General features: G+C 37.5%; 3 protein-coding genes across 3 annotated transcripts; 2 read left to right on the top strand and 1 right to left on the bottom strand.

Moving 5' to 3' along the window:
* Positions 1 to 33: 33 nt before the first annotated feature.
* On the top strand, positions 34 to 2,543 carry LOC131799881 (uncharacterized). The gene is made up of 2 exons (XM_059117575.2): positions 34 to 469; positions 1,390 to 2,543. The coding sequence occupies exons 1-2, from the start codon at positions 112 to 114 to the stop codon at positions 2,277 to 2,279; spliced, it is 1,248 nt and encodes a 415-aa protein (XP_058973558.2). The 5' UTR covers positions 34 to 111; the 3' UTR covers positions 2,280 to 2,543.
* A 50-nt stretch (positions 2,544 to 2,593) lies between these two features.
* Positions 2,594 to 11,274, bottom strand: LOC131799891 (NF-kappa-B-activating protein). The gene is made up of 11 exons (XM_059117584.2): positions 11,028 to 11,274; positions 10,544 to 10,591; positions 8,866 to 8,946; positions 8,520 to 8,572; positions 7,888 to 7,993; positions 6,795 to 6,859; positions 6,595 to 6,645; positions 5,715 to 5,793; positions 4,674 to 4,823; positions 3,896 to 3,958; positions 2,594 to 3,786 (listed from the first exon to the last, which is right to left on the bottom strand). Exons 1-11 carry the CDS (start codon positions 11,177 to 11,179, stop codon positions 3,681 to 3,683), a joined length of 954 nt encoding a protein of 317 aa, XP_058973567.1. The 5' UTR covers positions 11,180 to 11,274; the 3' UTR covers positions 2,594 to 3,680.
* A 65-nt stretch (positions 11,275 to 11,339) lies between these two features.
* LOC131799900 (ankyrin repeat domain-containing protein 39-like) lies at positions 11,340 to 15,734 on the top strand. The gene is made up of 3 exons (XM_059117596.2): positions 11,340 to 11,862; positions 12,523 to 12,729; positions 13,830 to 15,734. Exons 1-3 carry the CDS (start codon positions 11,644 to 11,646, stop codon positions 13,968 to 13,970), a joined length of 567 nt encoding a protein of 188 aa, XP_058973579.1. The 5' UTR covers positions 11,340 to 11,643; the 3' UTR covers positions 13,971 to 15,734.
* The last annotated feature ends 1,285 nt before the right edge of the window (positions 15,735 to 17,019 follow it).

Below are 17,019 nucleotides of genomic sequence, written 5' to 3'. Positions count from 1 at the left end.
GGGGTCCCCTCCGTGATTGTTGTGGCATATCGATATGTAACCAAAACGAGGCTGTTTAAATTGGCGCGCCATTTTGAATCAACACAGCAACAGCTTCTCGCTTGAAATATCATGTCCAACCGTGCAGAAGGTTGTGGACAATGGCTCTCTGCAAATACGAAAAGGAGAGAAACTAAATTAGCTCCCCTGCAAGGTGGGAAAACGAAGAAAACGAAAAAGAAAAAAAAATTTTCAAATCTTGCTCCCAGACCAATCGTACAAATCTCTAGTTCACCCCTCTCGCCGAGAACGGTGAAAAAATTGCGAAATGCGAAGCAGACAAAGCTTAACAGGTTCTTCAAGGCAGATGGACGACCCAATTCGAATGGCTGTCTGAAGAATAACAGCGCTGCTTCGAACAGAGAAGACGATCTAGAAAAGAAACAGGCGAAGATTCCAGTGAAGAGACATCGAGATAATTCGTCGTCAGGTATATAAAAGCACCTTTGTATCAGCTATCTTACTAAAATATAAATCAGTTTATACACTTAGGCAACTCATAGGCATTTGACTAGTGTCCCAGGGTAAGAGATGTAAGGAATTTCACCTTGCCTTGCTGGGGTGGGGAATTTGAGCTGGAAGTGTCAAGTCTTTCTAGCTGAATACAAGCACCATATCTTTAAATAAGGAGGTGTCTAAAAGTGGAGTATTCTCTTTTGCATACAGGGGCTCAGAAGCTTGGTTAATAAATAAAAAGTTACCCTGGCTGATTTTGCCTTTTACAACAAATGGACCATCAAACCTGGAACTTGGGTGGGGAATTTGAACAAACCAATCTTCAAAAGTTCAAATGCTCAGGGTTGCCTGGGGAGGGGGGGGGGGGGGATTATGGAAGCCTCAAATTGATAGATGCTTCATGTTCATTCTGTCCTCTTACCGTGTCGGTGAAGTTGAGATGGGAACTGTTTTCTTTGAACAGTGATACTTTAACAAGATGTTGGACAAAGGTTAAGAGAGTCTACAAATATCTCCTTAACCATGGTTTATTTGAAATATGCATGTAACCAAAATAAGAGAAAACCAGCATTCCGAAAGTTTTCTTAGGCAATGAGTATTCAGGAAAGCAAAAGATAATGACTTGATAACCAAGTATGACCCAAAATGGTGGCTGCAAAGCATGCTAATTTTATGCTCGTCCTTTTGGGATAATGTATAAGCTCCATATCTGTGATTTTTTTTTTTTTTTTATTCCTGTGTTTAAAGAAGCTCAGACTCATGTCCTTTTCAATGGCTGGTTACTTCTTGTTAACAGGTAGCTGTTGAGCTTAGATTCTGTATAAAAACATGAAATTTTGATTATTTTGTAACCAGAGATAACATCACCACATTTTTTTCCCCTTGCCAAAACAGGATGCAGCACAGACATATTCATGACAGATGAGCAGCTCATTGACAGTCAAGAAAATGAAGATCACAATTCCACGGAATTAAACATCAGTGGAATTTCTCACTTGAGTGATCCAAGTGACATTCTTGATGATCACAGTGAAAATGATTTTCTACTCAGATCTGAACCAGACAATAACAGGGCTTTCTTTAAAGCTCACACACTAACTCCACCAACCAAGAAGCAGCGAACTTTGAATAGTGATGCAAGTTTTGAGGAAAGCAATAGCAAAGATAAGGCAGACTCACTCTCACTTGAACAGGAACCAAGCCAGTCATTTCATTTTTCTCAGTGGAAAAAGGATCAGGTGGCAAAGTGCAAAGAAATTCAGGACAGAGATTTCACCGAATACAGTTTCTATAACCATGCGGGCAGCATTACCAGTGCTGGAAGAGAGTGTTGTCACAACATAGACCACTGCAATGTGGGGGAAACATCCTCTGAGACGCCACCCTTTGAGTTCACACAATGGGCAAAACAACAGAATGATGCATGCTCCAAAATACAAAAGGAAACTTATTCTCCAGAGGATACACCTCAGACATCATTCAATTCTAGTGAACAAAGTGATTCTTTAAAATTTAGTTCAAGGAACTTGACCAGTCAGGCCTGTTCTGAATTTAATTTTTCTGAGTGGGCCAAGAATCAGATCAAATTGTGTAGAAATCTCCAAAAAACTGGAGATACAGGAGGAATAGCTTGGGTGGATGAAAATTGGGATGAATGGATTTACACAGCAGGAAAGATGCCATGCACATCACAGTTGCATAGTGAAGAATCACAATTTAAGTTTTCACAGTGGACGAAAAAACAAATGCAAAAATGTAGAAATATTCAAGAGAATAGTGAATAGAGATCACTTGACCATGAAATGAGTTCTAATGGGAAATATGAAACAGAAGCTCCTTAAAATGTTAAGAGGGTAAACTACTATCAACAGAAACATGTTGAAAGTCTTGCTTTTTTGCCGAGATAGAATCTTTGTAGATTGTCTGACTTGTGATGTACACTTCAAGAATGGTTTAAATTAAGAATTTGTGAATAAATGGCACATTTTTCTATTTGGGTATATTGTCTATCTGAGGAGAGCATTTAACCCTTTAACTCCCAGAAAGAATCAACATGTAACTTCTCCCTATAATATCCATATATTATCCAGTTAACAGGTAATGAGACTAGTCAATTTTATCAGGTGGAAATTGCTATCTTGATCCAACACCAAATTCTCATAACCTATTCACAAAGAAATGTTTAGTAGCTAGGGGGGAGAATTAAGAATCAGAGCTTGGGAGTTTATAGGATAATAACCATTTTTCTTCATTCCAGGTTTTAAGACCTGTCTGTAACCTACTTGTAATGAAAGATCAGCTTCTTTTTGTCTTTGAAATTGTGTGAGTTCTTATTCATTGCACTCTTTTGTTGCACTGTTTGAAGTAGGCAATATAACACTTGCAAAAATTCTGTACTTCAAATTCACAGTTAAACACAGCTCAAATTTGTAAGTATACTATTATACAGTCATATATATTTTACAATATCAGGTTATATCCTCTAAGTTGTATGTGCACTATATCCAGCCAGTCAGCTTGTTATCAATGACATAAGAATTGCACTTGACTTAATTCCACTTAAACTTACAAGTGAAACTTTTCATGGTGAAACCTTTGTCTGTATAAAGCTTTTACAATTTATCTCATAATTTAGTAAAATAGAAAAAAACAAAAAAAATCTTAAAAAAACTGTTTAGGTTACACCTGAATTATTTTTTTGATAGCTCCATCGAGTCAATAAAACAAACTGCAGCCTGGTTGACATTTTTACAACAAGAAAATTTAGTCATTATGACCTAGAGATTCCTTGTAACCTGTAATTTAGAATTGTCATACATAAACATCAAGGCCTCCATAGTACACACTCTATAGCCCAGTTGTTCAAAGGATGGATAATGCTATCCAACAGATGAATTGTTATCCAATAGATACATGTAGGTGTTTACAAAAAGGTTCTGTGCTATCCACTGGAAAGAGATTGATCCAGTGAATAGCATTATCAGCCTGAGCAACCAGGACCACAAAAGAACAGTGCATTGATTCTGAATGATGCAAAAGCATTTCTTTGGCTGTCTATGGGTAGGACTTTCTCTCATTTCCTTTTCTGCTACTTGTGTGCCAATATTTGGTATGTCTGCCCATCATCAAGCAACACTGGAAAGAGCAGTTGGAACCGGAGGAAGCTAAGATAGCTAGAGAAACAACTATTTTTTTTTGTTGATTTTCTGATGAATCATCTCCCTGAAGTCTGACAAGATTTTGTTTTCTCTCTTGGATCGTTCTTCATAGTTAAACATAGCCAATGCTCGCCTGTTAACAAGAAGTAAAAAAAACGTTACAAGGCAGTGAATGGCTGGAATCAAGAAAAATACCACCTGATGCTATGGACACAGAACAATCTACAGGCACATTCACTCACTTTTCATCTGCACTGTAAATCTGGTTCTCTTTTCTCAAACGTACAGCTTCCATGCGACGATGCCTGGAAGAGACAAACAATAAAAGTCATTCAACTCTAAAACTCAAACAGATGGGCAAGAGTTGCAAGCTTCCATGTTTTTTCTTTCTTTTTTTTACAGTCACAATGGAATTAAGAACTGTTCACTTTAAGTGGTATTCCCGAGAAAGTTTAGTTCCACCAGCCTATAAGCTTCCTCTTTATACACTGTGTTGGTGAAACTACATTCAGTGTGAGGTAATAAATGGGAAAGGTGTTGCAAAAACCATTGTTGGATGGTTAACTTGTATGTGCTGTTTTTTATGTAAACTTTTGTTGTTTCTTGTTTCACATTTTTTGGTACTCCACCAAGCAAGATAAACAAGAACTAGTCTTGTTTACTGCAACATTCATTCTCAGTAAATTTAAGTCTGTGGTCTAAAAGGAACTTATCAAGTAAAAGCAAAAGCTGACCAGCAAATTGACCAGTCTGCAAAGGATAATTTAAAAGAAACTATTGCAGACAAATCAGCAGCAATGTAAAGAACACAATAAACTTTCATGTACAGAGAGAAAACACAAATAGTGGTGACATGATTTGCAAAACCCATGCACAATGCTATTGTTCCAGAGTCCCTCTGGATAAAGTGGAGTGTGTTACTTTTAGCACCACTTCTTTTAGTAACAAGATTTTTGAGATAACTTTAGCACAGAAGGCTTTAAAATACTCTTACTTACTGATTAAGATACGCTATCATACCTGCTTCCACTCATCACATAACCAGATGATTCAAATGTAGCAATCTCATCACTCGTGAGCCCAATCTCACCACGGCGAGGGATTCGCTTGCCTTCCTTCACATACTGTGCCATTGCTTCACCCTCACCAGGTAGCAGAGCTCCTCCAAAGCTGTTGAAAAACAACAGAAAGAAATAAACACAAATGAATGCAAGATTTGTGATGGTGACTCAGATGCATCAAATTCATTTTGGTCTGTGAGCAATTGCTGAATAAAATGTGTACCTTTCTGAGTGAGAAAGGCCAGAAAACCCTCTCAGGACTACAAAAACAGGTAGATGGTCACTAGAGGAGGACTTGGGAGTCTAATGTCCAGACTCGGAGAGTAATGTTTGATTTTGGATACTAGAGTTAAATTTTGGACATCAGTGTCTTATTTTGGACACTGGTGGCTGAATATGGGCGCTAGCTTCTGGTTTTGGACAATAGTGTCCGATTTCAAACACTGGTGTCCCATTTGAAACTCTAGTGTTTGGGGTCTCTAGTACTGGCCCATTTTGATAGGAGTACTTACCAGTAGAAAAAATGTAAATTGGCTTCCTTCTAGCAACTTTTTAATATTTGTCTTGCTGGGGTCCACTATTCTTATTCATTACAGAACAGTCAATTAATTACTTAATAAAGGGGGTAAGTTTCTAAAGAAACTGTGGTGCTGCATGGGTGGGAGACTATAAAAAGGTAATTTTGTATTATCAACTGAGTTGATAACGTAAATTAGCCCTCATTAGTGTTAGCCCTTTTGACAAAGGGCTAACCCTAAAAACTTCACCGTGGCAAATTTATGTTATCAACTCAGTTGACAATTCTAAAATACCTAGTTACTGAATGAACTGGTCCAATCTCAAATCACATCATAATCTACAAGTACCTTCAGTTTATTTACCACAAATGAAGGTTTTATTGTTTTGTACTGGACACAATTCACAAGTTCATGATGTCAGTTGCACTATCTGTACTTGTGTGATGATAGTCTAGTTATTATCACTTAATAGTCTTACTCACTCAGTAATGTCTTGATTGCCTGCGTCTTGCATAAGTGGAAGAGGCCCAATGACACCATTGCCTCCCTCTTTATCTTTGTCTATGATGGCACAAAAGCAAATTAATCAAATGTGCCTCAACCCTTTGTGCCCTATCATCAATATTTATATTCTCCATACTGTTCTCTACACTATATAAGGTGCTGACAAGGAGAATTTCTTTTAACAATCTTTGGTTGGTGATCATTTCCTTTATTCTTGTGACCTTGATGTTTGATTCAGGAGTGATATTGTAAGGAGAAATTTGATGCTAATCACTCTTAAGAGTCAAAGGAAGAGTTCTTGCTTTCATTAGGAAAATTCAGGTAAGTGTTGAACTACTGCACTCAAGTGAAACCATTTCTTGAGACTTTTAATACAAGGGTTTCAAAAATAGGCAGGTAGTGGATAGATCTAAACATTTGTAATGCACTGAATTCCTGCTTGTAGCTTTTACCACTGATAATATTTTTTTACATCTAACATTACTGAAAAGGTCTTAATTCTTCAATTATGGTTAACTTCAAGGAACAGCAAAGAAGCCTAATTTGGAAAAGACCTCATTACATGCTGAAAAATGCAACTGCATGAGTCTAACCCTTCCAAATTTCCCAGGAAAGACAAGAACTCCTCAGGAGCGGGAGGTTCTCCAGGCTTTCAAAGCTATTCATTTCTACCATAATTATTTTATCAAGAACACTGCAAAAGATGAAATTTTTCTTCCTACTGAAATGACTCATTTTCTTTAGGTTGGCAATTGTTATCTACAATGTGTGTTGCAACAAAGTGAACAAATGGATAACCATGTGCTTCACAGACTCCATAATTGGACATTTTCATACATTTAATCATAATTATAATACCTTTTTGCTTTTCAATCCATGACTCTTGCCATTCCACATCAGCATCTTCTTCTGAAAAAGGAAACAAATTAAACTGAATAAAATTTCTCTTTCTCATCTGGCCCCTTTACCCACAGAGTATTACAACACCTGATTTAAAAAAACTGGTCAAACTAGATATTCAAACTGTGCATTGTTTTTATGAGTTGGGAGTACCTTACCTTCTGATTCATCATCACTCTCAGAGCTTGACTTTTGGCGAACCTTCTTCTTGCGATGCTTTTTACTGAATAGAAGAATACAAGTGAAACAAGTTGGAATCAAATTTAGTCAAGTAGTAACTGCTCAATTTAATGGGTAAATTTTGTAAATGAGGTGATCTTGGTGAAGAATCAGCCCAAAGTCCAGAAAACAGTGAAGACAAGATCAACACAGTTGTTTAATATTCTGCAAACTTCAACCTCATGCACAATCCAAATATGGAAAACTGGTCACATGACACTGGATAAAGGAAAACCCAAACAGAAAGATCCAGTCAGTAACAATCTTCACTGCAGCCATAATTTTCCAGCCAAAAATCATGTGCTTCACTAAAGCCATGATTTTTCTCATTATTTAACAGCACCATTAATAATTTAAAAGTCAGGTATTAAATGCACATTGGGACAGCTTGACTACTAAATCAGAGGTCTCTGTCAGATGACGATTGGTACAGTACAGCTCAGAGGTACTTGACCCAAAATGCATGCGAAAAGCACATTAAAAAAAGTGCGAACACACATGCAACTTCTCAAAACACACTCAAAAGATGTGCACAAAAGAAGTTCATGGGTCAAGTTCTGCAATACCAATACATGTAGCTCATACTGTGCAGTCAGTAGTGAAAGTACAATATGGAGTGAGAAAAAATGGTTTAACCCTCTCCACCCTAACCCCAGTATGAATACCTTCCATATTGTTCTCTATACATTCCCTCAGGTGCTGACAAGGAGATTTTGTTCAACAATCTTTAGTTGGTAATCATTGCCTTTATTCTTGTGACCTTAATGTTGCATTCAGGGGTGATATTGTAGGAGAAATTCTTACAATGCTAGTCACTCCCGGGAGTCAGAGGTTAATATCCATTTGATTCAGTTCTTAGCATGTGATGAAAGGCTTGTGCATACCAGTACAATGTATTGTATTGAGTGAATCTTTTTCCCATAGCACCTACCACCTACCATTCCAATAAACTTTAGTACATGTAATTGGTCCACTAAGAGTAGCACCAGTACTATTGAAATGGAGTTCACAACAAGAACTCAAGGTCCTTACCTTTTCTTTTTATGGCGACTTTTTCTTGATTTCTTTTTACTAGATTTCCTGTGTTTCTTTTTCTTTTTCTCCTCCTCACTGCTGTCCTTTTCACTTTCACTTTCACCTACACAGAAATATTTCCAAAATGTTAACAATTCTTCATATACATAAACACCAGCCTACAGCAATTAATGTATGTACAGCATCCAGCAATCAAACAGCATTCCTGATGAGGTCCAAGATGGCTTTATTGATCATTTATTAGTGAGTAGACTTAACCCTTTAACTCCTAGAAGTGATTAGCATGTAACTTCTCCCTATAATATCTAAACATTAACCTGCACACAGGTAATGAGAACACTCAAACTAATCAGGTGGAAGTTGTTATCTTGATCTTACACCAAATTCTCATAACCAATTTACAAGGAGAAGTATCGCAGCTAGAGGGGAGAATTATCAATCAGATCTTGGGGCTTAAAGGGTTGAGGGCTTCCACTAGCCAGGTTGTGGGTTGTAGCTCTAACTGACGGCACTGGAAGGTTTATGTTGCCCCTTAACTTCAAATCTTTCCATCTAATTCAGTTAATGTTATTTAATTGTGAAAGGGAGTCAGAGAAAAAAAATTACTATCTCTGGTTCTTTTTACTTACTCTTTTTCATCCTGTCTGCAGCTAGAGCCATCTTAGTAAGCTCATCATCAGAACTATTAAATACAAAAAAAACTTCATATTAGAGAACCTCAAAATTTACATGGTGTGATAGACACTAAATGCTCTCCTTCAATTAAAACTCTCCATTGAAATATATTTTTTAATTGTCAAGTATCCTATTGGCTTATTCCAATAAATCTGCCTCTAAAAAAGTTTTTCTCTTGTTTCAGAATACAAAGAGAGCTTCATCTATTTATTGCAGCAATGATTCACACAGAAACTGTGATGTGTACAATAATTCAAGCAAAAATATTTGTTCATTGATTAATTATTACAGTCAACTTACTCTGGTGGAGGTTCTCTTGGGGACAAACCCCAAACTTCTATGGCCCCAGTAGCACTGATCTCTTCACGTTCCTTTCGACGTCTGCAATGGTCAAAAAGCAACTTTTTAATAATCAAAAATAACATCATAAACATGGTTTTTGAGCTAACTCCTTCAACTCTTGCTGCAATCATTTCAAATCTTATCTGGTTGTTGACAAGCAAATTGTTAGTAACGCTCCTTGGGTTCAGTAAATTGCTGGCCATCACTTTCTGGCCAGTTTAACCTTTTCAGTCCCACAATCTCATTAGCAATTCTCATTACTGTCCTTTATACAGCTCTTATGACATAAGTTGGAAGGATTTGGTATTGGATCAACTTAAGATCTTCCAATCGATAGTTTTCTTTACTTCTGTCACTTGTCTGCCTGATATTGTATCAGTATCATAAGAAGAAAATCTGTCTTGGTCAGTTATTGATTAATTGCCTTAAGGTGATTTCTCAGCTTTGCACCACACATCCTGTACTGGGCATAAAAAAATCACATAATCTGGGGAATGAATGTGCACTCATTCTGAGATCACAGCATTGTTTTCCAATCCATGAGCAAAGTAAAGAGGTATGATAGTCTTTAGCTCTTGAATGAGCACAGTGACCTATACTTTTTTTGCATAATTTTGGTGTACAGTTTATCCCCCTTAAATGGAGGAAATTAAAAGAAAATTATTTGTAGGGAAAAAAAGATAATCTAAAAGTGTGCATGAAGCCCATTGCTTGAGGATGCAAATTATGACCTAGAAAGGAATGACTTGAGGAGTCAATGTTGTTTACATTTGCATAAATTTTCCATAAATTATGTATATAAAATTGTTCCATATACTCGAGACTTCCTTTCTATCAAGTTTTTTTCAAGTGGTACTTTAAAAACCCTTGGTTCCAGCTGCAGAAAAATGTACTGCAAACCAATGAAATGACGTTGGTGATTATTGCTAGTACAGGCATAAATGGGGTAAGTTTGGCCCATTATATCTCCTAAACAAGCACGGTGACCTATCTTTTTTTGTATTCTTCAAAAAATTGTTCAATAACTTTTTTTTCTGAAGAATCATCTTACAATGATTCAACGATACTTCCACAGGGAACATGTTAATTTGCAATTGGTACAAATGTACTCTATAGACTGAGTGTTTGCAAGGCATGAGGATAGGATGCATCTTTTGTGACACATGATGAAGTAAGATATAGGAAATTTACTAATTAACAATGTTATTCATCTAGTCATGAGCACAGGACAAAACTGTCAGAGAATTCTATGCTCTGATGCTCCATCACTGAGTGACAGAAAATTCTATCTGTGGTAAACTACAGTTCTCGTTAACTCAGTAAAACAGTGAAATAAGTACTCTCATGATAAGATGAATCCCAAGCTCTGGGTTCATTGCCACTGAGCTACAGAGAAGTATGGGATTCTCTGAAGCTTAGAGGAGCAAGGAATCCAAAGGTCTGCCATAATATTCCACATAATAACATTGGGACTCAGGTTTCTTTACTTGTACCATGCTTATGACATGAGAAAAAAAATCATGTTTCTTTAATTCATTACAGTGCTTAAAATTTACCATCTTGCTTATTAACTGTTTACTCAGACTAAATGAGAACACATATTTCCTGTATGAGTATATCGAGATATGCAACCCACCTATCCATGAAGCTCTCCGGTGTTGGTTTCCTTTTTCTCCTGTGATGCCTGTAGTTAAAGCATAATAAATTTGAATAAGGTACATCTTCCTATGCGTCAGCCAACAGATCTGACAGACTTAACATTCATTTCTCCTCATGTCACTTCTTACTTCAACTGGTGTTTTGAAAGTATTAAATGCGTTAAAATGATTTAATTGTCAACTTTACTAAATATGTTGGTTGGATAGAATGAAAGAAGATAAGATTTTGCAAGATTTTAAGCAAATATGAATCAATTCAAGGCGAACTCCTCACACGAAATGTTGATGTGTAAGCATTATTCAGTCAGGGCATTACATTCGAAAAGTATCATAGTCGGTTGAATATAAACTTCACAATTAGCTTTAGTTTAATGCGAGTAGCATTCAATTAACTACATCGCCCTTAACCTTAGTTGAATGATTATGTCTTACCAATTCACTTTAAGTAAAGTTATTACTTACATGTTTGAATAATAGCGCTCTCTGCTTCGGCTTCTCTCTCTGCTTCGACTTCTTGATTTTGAGCGAGATCTAGAACGCGTATAGTGATTATTTTGGTGGCCATATGGACTACGGTGTCGATTTAAGACACAAGTCTCTCCATATCTTGACATTTTTGTCTGAAAACTTGCAAAATCTGTAGTGACACGAACACGAATTCACGATGATAGCGATAGGAAAATGGCAACGAGCTTGTAGGTCCAGGGCCCACGCGGTCCTTGTTTTGGCGTCATGTAATAACTCTCTCGAAACGTATCTTTATCATTTCACAACACAATAGTCACATTTTGAAGAAATGACAGTTCATCTTCTTTTGAGAACATTTTAAAGCATATCACTATCGAAATCATGTGGCTAGGTCCTGTTGCGTGATACAAATCTTTTTCGCAACCTTATGAGTCACTATCCATGTTACTTTACACAAAGTAGGAGGCAAGACAACATGGCGATCCATGTGAAGTAATTGGCTAAAAGCGAACGAAGAACGTGATTTATCGCTTATACAATCTAATTTGAGGCAGCGGAGTCTTTTTTAAATCTAATTAAAAACATTTCAGTCGTAAATATGTCTTAATTTATGCTCTTAACCATGGAAGATCTCTGTAATCATGTCAACCGCGCAGGAAAATGTGGTTGTTCATCAACATCATCAACTTATGCTCAGTCTCTCTCTGAAATGGACTTTGAGAGAGGAATATGGCAAGCTGCGCTGGATGGTGATGTAAAAAGAGTTAGGAAATTTTTGGACAAGGGAACAGACCCTAATTTAAGGGATGGCTCGGGATATACAGCTCTGGTAAATCGTGTCCTTAAAGCGCCGATCAATTCTAAGCTTCAATGTCCCTCCCCTCCCCTCCCCTCCCCCCCTTTCGGGGAAACCCACGAGCATCCAACTGTCGTCAGTGTGCAGAGATGGGTAGATTCCACGCCATAATAATAATATTAAAAAATGATGTTATTTTCGGTCGTTGGTTATTGACGAATCCCAACCCCACCTCCATGTAGGGTGTCTCATGAATGTAGCTTTCACAATGTTTCCTATTTGCCTGTCCCCTGCAACTTCACCTGCCTAATCTAGTTGTGAAATAAAAGTTTAGAAATGATCCCCACAGGTGAGCTGCAATGAAAGAAAGGAAAAAGGCTGAAGAACTGCCACCTTCTTACCTTGCACTACTTGGCTGTTTCTGCCAACTCAGCCAGGAAGATAAGTGTCAGAAGCAAAAGCAAATTTTGGAGTGTTCTTCATTTCCATGAAGGAAAGTTTGAGAAACATGGGTCACTTATACTGTTTAAAACTTTCTGGTTGTTCTGGGTGTCTTTTGTAAAGGAAATCGTAAAAGCATTTTTTTTCACTCAAACCAAAGTCATTGTACCTTGAAAACAGATAAGAGTTTGGCAAAGAATTATTCATGTGATTTATGGGTTATTTACCTATGTCTGTTTTCCTTCTTCACAGCATTATGCCAGCCGCAGTGGCCATGAAGAGGTCTGTCAGTTGCTCCTGGAGCAAGGAGCAGATGTGAATGCCCAGACAAAGTCGGGCAAAGTATCATCACTACACAGAGCAGCATACTCTGGTCACATGTCAGTGGTGAACCTGCTTATCAAATATGGTGCTGATCTAAGACTTTGTGATAGTGATGGACAAATCCCTTTGCACAAGGTGACAATGAAACTGTTGTGGTTTGATTTAATTTAAAAGTGAGTTTCAATATTTAGGTGCAATTGCTCAGATTTCAAGTGTGCTGGGCAGTCAAAGAGGATGTGATGTAATCCTTGGCTAAAGAGAGTGAGTCAATCTCCAAAATTTCCTGAGTACTCAAACTGAAAAATAATTGTCACGTAGCAAAGAATATTCAGACTCCCATAGGAAGTTGCCTGCTGGCTCAGGTTGGAGAGCACTGGACTTCCCTACAGAGGGTTGAGAGTTTGAACCCCAGACCGAACCAACTCTCAGGGTCTTAATAAAAACAGCTGAGGAGAAAGTGCTGCCTTTGCTCTGACAACTGCAAATGGTTAGATGTTCTAGTCTTCTTGGATAAGGACAGTAGAGTACATCTTCTATCACCTAGTTAGCAGTGGATTTAAAAGAATGCATGCACTTCACACAAAGAGTAGCGAACACATCTCCCAGTGTTGTGGTCGGACCTTGTGTCCAAATATTCCTATATTGAGAGCACCTGCACAAATTTCCCTCCAATGTAAACTACTCAATACAGTCTGGCTGTGGCCCCCTGCAAAGTGTTTTAAAACATATTTGAGCACTTATGATGGAGAATGCACTATAAAAATACATCATCATCATCAGTACCATTCCTACCAGGCCTCAATCCCAAAATGCAGCCTCTTTATTATCAAAGGCATAATGAACATCTTATTACTCTACCTCCTCAAACAGCAAAGGACCCACACTTCCAGGTGCATTCCTTGGGACATGCACTCCCTCTTACTGTCTTCAAGATAGCATAGAGTCATTGGCAACTAACAACATTTAAAAGGGGAGAAGGGTGAAGGAATATCTAAAACGTTTTTAGGGAGAAGTGTCCCAACTTATTATGTTTGGGAGAGTGGGTTGTACTTTGGAGTCAACTTTATAGCAACTAAAAGTAACTAAACTTTCCTTGCTCTCCATACAGGGTCTCTTAAAGATTCGTGATAAGTAGGACTCCACTTTCTATCCAATTAAACAAAATAGCTGGTTAGAGAATCAAATGCTTAATGTATGAGCTTACATTACTATTTCTTCTTTTTCCTAAATTTCAGGCTGCTGAAAAGTTGCAAAAAGAAGTTGTAAGATTGTTTGTTGAGTTGGATTCCAGTCTTGTAAAAGTGAAAGATCAAAAGGGAAGATTGCCTTCTGACCTGGTATCCTTGAAAGAACTTGCCTTGTTAAATTTGCTGTAGTTACAAGAAACAAAATTTTTCTGGTACCCAACTTGTTCTTAACTAGGTGTAGTCTATTCTTAAGATATGGTACTGCCTTTTCATGTTGATTTTCAAGAGGTTTCTTTCCATCTTTCCATTTTTTAGGATAATAGACTACAGGCAGTCCCTGCTTTTCAGCAAAGTCAGTTGTGAAATTAAAAAATTAAATTTCCTGATGTGTGGCACAGAGCTCTGGGAGTGACATGTACAAAAGTAGGACTTTTCTTTGTTTGCCTTACTCCCAGAGTTCCACTCTGCATGCTTAAATCATGTTTTTTCTGCATTTTTCTTGGCTGGTGCAATGGACTTTGCCTAAAAGGAGGGATTGCTCATTGTCTATCATGATGAGTGTAACCATGCATTGTATGCACTTTTGACAGTGGTTTTGTAAAGAATGTTTTGTAAGGGCTTTGTACCTGTATATGCTTCCGTGATACTGTGACCACCAGACAGCTGGGATGTGGTTGCCTTGGACAAGAAGAACACTTAAAGATAAATTTGTGCCAATGAAGGTTTGAACATGTCCTGAATATAGTAAATGTCGATCAGTTTCATAGAACTATATTTTTAATAACACAAAATATTTCAAAACATTCTAATTGCACAAGAACTATGAGAGGTAGAAGTCATGTTAAGCAGGTTGTTGGTACTAAAGTAAAGGGTGCAGTTCTTCATAGAATAGGATCAGGGTTTGGAACCTGTGAGCAAAAATCAATCAAGAGTTCATAATCTGAGAATATTATTAATTAATCTTTGTATGTCACAATTGACATCTTTTCTAGACAAAGATTGGGTAACAACAAATATTTCTTGTTGGAAAAAAGCTCTTAACAAACTCTTCCATTCATCTTTATCTTTTACTCATTTCATTTTTATGACTGAAGACAGAATTTTATCACTTTTGCCCTTGTTGGCAGAATTCTGATGACACTGCATGAGGGATTAGTGCCATGAAATTATACTCAAAGGGCCTACTTTTAGAGTGATATGTTGAAAGCTGAGGACGATGTATCACTGCAAAGTCTCAAAATTTTACCGATGTTTGTCTGTAGTAACACTTAACCCTTTGCACCCTCACATCAAGATGTAGTTTCTCCATACTGCTCCTCGTATATTTTTTGGAAAGGAGAATTTGCGTGACAATTGTGAGCTTCTTTAGTTTTGATCATTTTCTTTATTTTTATGACCCTTATGATTGATGCAGTAGTGATGCTACAAAGAGAAATCAGACCTTAGACACTCTGAGGAGTTGTAGGGTTAAGGAACCCTCACGGTGTTGTTAAATCATCAAAAGTGGTCTTTGAAGTTCAAAATTGTTGGTATAAATGAGAATGAATTATTTAGTGTGAAAGAAAACTGTCACAGACAGGGTGTGGACAAAACATGGGGTAGGCCATGGTGTAGGTCATGGCCTAACCTGTGGCCTACCCTGTGGCCTACCCTATGGCCTACTGGTGGTCAGATTTTTAAAAACATAAAAATAAAATCAGTAAGAGTCGAACAAGTACGCTGGCGTACAATTCTATGCCTCTAAAAAGGGTATACTAAAAATTCACTGACACGATTTTCAATGTCCGAGAGAACGAAACAATGCAAATATTACAGCACTCAGCCTTGAAACATCCTAACTCTGTCTTCCCCACCCACCCAAGACACTATTCTGAGGCAAGTATTTCCAAGGTTTGAAATTCCCTTTGGTTCCATTTGACCGTAAGTAGTGTTTAGAATTCGTATAGGTAATCACATAATTTCGAGTGCAATTTGGAATAAATAAACACGAGTAAATTTCTTGAAAGATTACCAAAATTGCACGAGCCCGTAGGGCGAGTGCAATTTGTGGTCTTTGAAAAAATTAACAAGTGCTTGTTTATTCCAAATTGCACGAGAAAAATCATGTGATTACGTATTAATAATATACATGGAAAAATACGAGATGGCTCATTAAAATTAAGCATAAGCAAAGCGTGCACATCAAGTGCAAAAATAATTTATTTAAACCGTGCGTTCGGTCAAAACAACCGCGTACGATCAAAACAATAATATGCAATGATATCTTCACATCTTTAAGGCGTAAAAAAGTTCAAAGTCTGGCTAAACAGTTCAAGGAATTGTTTAGTCTGTGTCCGAAAAAGAATAAAAAAGAATATCCATACAACTACAATGAAAAAAACATAAGATTCATCTTTCTGATCGTGAAATTAATACCATTCGCACTGTTATCGTAGCTGCGTTCCCTGGCATCAAGTGAATCCAACATGGCGTCTTTCTTCACAAGCACTTTGCATCCATTTGAATTTTGTTCTTCAGTCTCACGGTAGTAGTGTTGTTCAATAGATTGCATAGGGTATATGCAGTTTGGTTTCAGATTTCAGATTTTGCTTTTTACAACGAGTTAACGTTTTCAACTAAGACATTGGCATACTTAGCATACAAGGCATTCGATGCTTTCATGGCTTTCAAGCGTTCACGATTCAGTCCGTTCCAAAATTACCGCTCAATAACATCTTTTTGTGTGGATTAGCCGCGAACAACACGACTTGTGTATGCGTCTATAAGTATTTTGAGCGTTTGCGCCACAATGCTCCAGATGATCGTAATCCAAACACATTGAAATACTAAACGATTGACAAAATAGTTTTATGGGCAAAAATCTCGTGTTCGTCATGTGACCCGGCCCTGTCCGTGCATGACAACGTCAATCATCATCAATATAGCACGCGTGATCAGCATGTGAACACCTCATTGGATCACAGTTAGTTGTCATGGTGACAAGAAAAAAAAAAGACGACAAAAAAACAAAGGCATTTTATGAGTGGGCTACCACAGGTATCCCAGTAATTATTTCTGCTGCCCGTCCAGCCTTGACTTGGTGCGCCACGCGTGATAAAGGTGTGTTGGACCACAAGTGGCCCAGGCTCACGTCTCGAAAAAAAATCCAACGATTAATTCATGAAAGCGTCACGCGTTGTGTGACTCGGTGTTGAGTTGCGAGAAGAACCGTTGAAAATTTGAACGCGTTATAACACAG

This window comes from Pocillopora verrucosa, chromosome 6, assembly GCF_036669915.1.
Source record: "Pocillopora verrucosa isolate sample1 chromosome 6, ASM3666991v2, whole genome shotgun sequence".
NCBI lineage: Eukaryota > Metazoa > Cnidaria > Anthozoa > Scleractinia > Pocilloporidae > Pocillopora > Pocillopora verrucosa.
Note: the sequence above shows the minus strand (reverse complement) of the source record. Positions and strands in the feature narration are given on the sequence as shown.